Below are 2,937 nucleotides of genomic sequence, written 5' to 3' on the forward strand. Positions count from 1 at the left end.
GAGCCGGCTTTGGAGCTGGCTTTGGAGGTGACTGTGGAGGCGGCGATGGCATCCTCCAAGCTGGCGAGAAGGAGACGATGCAGAACCTCAACGACCGCCTGGCTGTCTACCTGGACAAAGTGCGTGCCCTGGAGGAGGCCAACACTGACCTGGAGGTCAAGATCAGGGAATGGTACAAGAAGCAGGCACCTGGTCCTGACCGTGACTACAGCCCCTACTACAGGACCATCGAGGAGCTCAGGAACAAGGTAGGATGCTGTGATTAACACACTGGGACATCCTGTTACCAGGGAGGAAGCAGGAACACCAACTGCTACCTGTGTAATTAGTAAGCACTAACTAGGTCATAAAAAGTGTCTGAGATGCACATGCAGAGTGCCAGGCTGGAGGTTCAGAGATGCCTCAATGCCAGCCTTTGTTTACATCTCTCAGGATGGAACAAAGAGCAGTTTTCACTGGAAGAAGCAGATCTAAAAGGATGTAATGCAGAAGTGCAGAATAAGAGACAAGTCTGCATTGATAATGATTGGTTTGGAGGAGTTAAAATGAATTTGCAGGGCAAGTTGTAGGTGTGGGCAGGCTGTGAAACATCGATGTCATATTCAGAAACATTCATCAAAGAATTTGCAGACTTGCTTTAGCTCCTTAGTACTTATGTGATTTAGATGCTAAAGAAAAAAAGACCTGACCCATAATGAACTTTTTGCCTCCTTTTGGCAGTCCCTGCCCCAGGACCAGGCTTAATGTAAACCCATCCACCTAGGCAGCCCTGGGGGGATTCCTCTTGGATGTGATTGGATTCCCACCACCTCATTCAGGGAAAATACTCCAGAGTTGACTTTGTTCTTCTCTGTTAGTGCTCATGTATGAATTGTCCTCAGTAAACATGAAGGAGAGCAGTGTACAGCTTGAGCTGGCAACGGGTTCAGGGAATACATTTTCTCTCCCTCTCCTTCGTCCCGTAACCAACAACCTCCCAAACACTGACCTGAATCTTCTCCCAGGGTGGATTATTTGGTCCTGGCTTTGTAATACAAAAAACCCCAGAAGATACAGGCACTTGCTCACTGCCTTGTGCTCCATTTCTGCAGCAAACAGGTCAAAACCACCCCAAACCAGCATAGGCTGGACAGGCCTTTGAGCAACCTACTCTAGTGGAAGGTGTCCCTGCCCATGGCAGGGGGTTGTAGCTGGATGAGCTTTTGGGTCCCTCCCAACCCAAATCAGTCCATGTTTATATGATGCTGTGAAACACCCTGCTGGTCCATCTGTCCTGCCTGCTGTGCATGAGGAGCAGGTGGTTCCTCCTTGACCCTTGCATCATCAGCACCCACATGGCAACAAAAGCCATCATCAGATCTCACACACCTTACATGCTTTCATGCTGCCTTTTAAAATACTTACTGACAGATTCTTGGAAAGAGAGGTCACCGAGTGACCAGCCCCTTCCTGCAGCCAGTCTCAGCTGTGTCTCACTTGCCCTGATTCAATACACACTTCTGCTAAGGAAACTATTCCTCTCCTGATGGTCTCACTTGTGCTCCATCCCTTGCTGAGACAGGAGAAGTTCCTGATGCTCATTTAGTGCTTGTTCTTTATCCTCCACCCTCCAGGTCCTGGTGGCTACAGTGGACAATGCTAACCTCCTCCTGCAGATTGACAATGCCAGGCTGACAGCTGATGACTTCAGGACCAAGTAAGCCACTTTTCCTGGAAAAATGAAACAAAGTCTGCAGAGGCGTTTGATGAAATGAGGAGAAAATCCTGACCAAACCCCAAAAAGGGAACAAGGAAGCAAAGCCTTCAAAATGAAGGTGTAATTTCCAAAGCAGATGGTTATCTAACTCTTACAGGCCCTTAGGGATTGTTTTGTTTCCATCCAAAACTTCACTGGATGGAAACTTTTATACCCATTGTGTGGTACAACCTCTCCTGTGCAGAGAACTTGCACTGTGCCTCTGCTGAGCATTTAACTTCTTTGTACATAGCTCAGCAAAGCCCAGTCCCAGTAACAAAGCCCAGTGACACCAGGGGCAAGGTGATGTTATGGCCTCAGATGGACACTGGTTTATCAGTTGTTTGCTAGCATTCACCATCAGAACTGTGTCCAGGAACATCAGGGTCAGACAGTATTGCCATGATGCCAGCAGCAGCACGGAGGAAGTGAGCAACAAACCCAAGTGCTCTGTCCCCAGATGGGCAAAATCCTGTGCAGCTCTTCTGACTGTTCTTGTCCCCGCAGGTTTGAAACGGAGCAGGCTCTGCGCCTGAGCGTGGAGGCAGACATCAACGGCCTGCGCAGGGTCCTGGATGAGCTGACCCTGGCCAGAGCCGACCTGGAGATGCAGATCGAGAACTTGAAGGAAGAGCTGGCCTACCTCAAGAAGAACCATGAGGAGGTGAGCACAGAGCCAGGCTCAGAAAAGTCCCACCTCGGTCCAGAAAGGTCCAACGAGGGCTGGTTCAACCTTTAAGACTATCCTGAGTTTGGAATTGCTGGGAGAAAAGATGAGAAGTGCTGGTAAGGAAATAGGGATAGTTTGCTCTGGATAACAGAGCATCCTCTCCAGAGCCTGTATAAAATCCATCCAGCTCTTGTCATTTCAGGAATGTCCACTGTAGCTGTTAGAGATGTATTAACAATCCGTGCAGCTTCAGGCCTGGAAGATCGGTCTCCTGAGAAATGAAGACAGCTCCAGGCTCTGATTTATTATCTGAGGAATTAACTGGAGATTTATTCAAAATCTGGATTATTTGATTTCTGATTGTGGAGCAAAAGCCCCAAGTCACTCCCTGTTGATCTGCCTCTGAAACACCCACTGAAGGATGCTACCATTCTTGGAGAATTCTATCTTGACAGTAACATCTTTATATGCTGGTGGTTGGGTTGCATGAAGATGTGTTTCTCTTTTGTGCCAGGAGATGAATGCCCTGCGC

The 2,937-nt window shown here is 48.4% G+C and overlaps 1 protein-coding gene across 1 annotated transcript; it reads left to right on the forward strand.

Moving 5' to 3' along the window:
* Window positions 1-3: 3 nt before the first annotated feature.
* On the forward strand, window positions 4-2,934 carry LOC104406665 (keratin, type I cytoskeletal 14-like; the record flags this gene model as incomplete). Its single annotated transcript, XM_010015721.1, has 4 exons — window positions 4-248; window positions 1,614-1,696; window positions 2,243-2,399; window positions 2,920-2,934. Coding segments are annotated over 4 exons (500 nt in total), but the record flags the coding sequence as incomplete, so codon positions are not given.
* Window positions 2,935-2,937: the final 3 nt, after the last annotated feature.

Source organism: Nestor notabilis, unplaced genomic scaffold, assembly GCF_000696875.1.
Source record: "Nestor notabilis isolate BGI_N333 unplaced genomic scaffold, ASM69687v1 scaffold30135, whole genome shotgun sequence".
NCBI lineage: Eukaryota > Metazoa > Chordata > Aves > Psittaciformes > Psittacidae > Nestor > Nestor notabilis.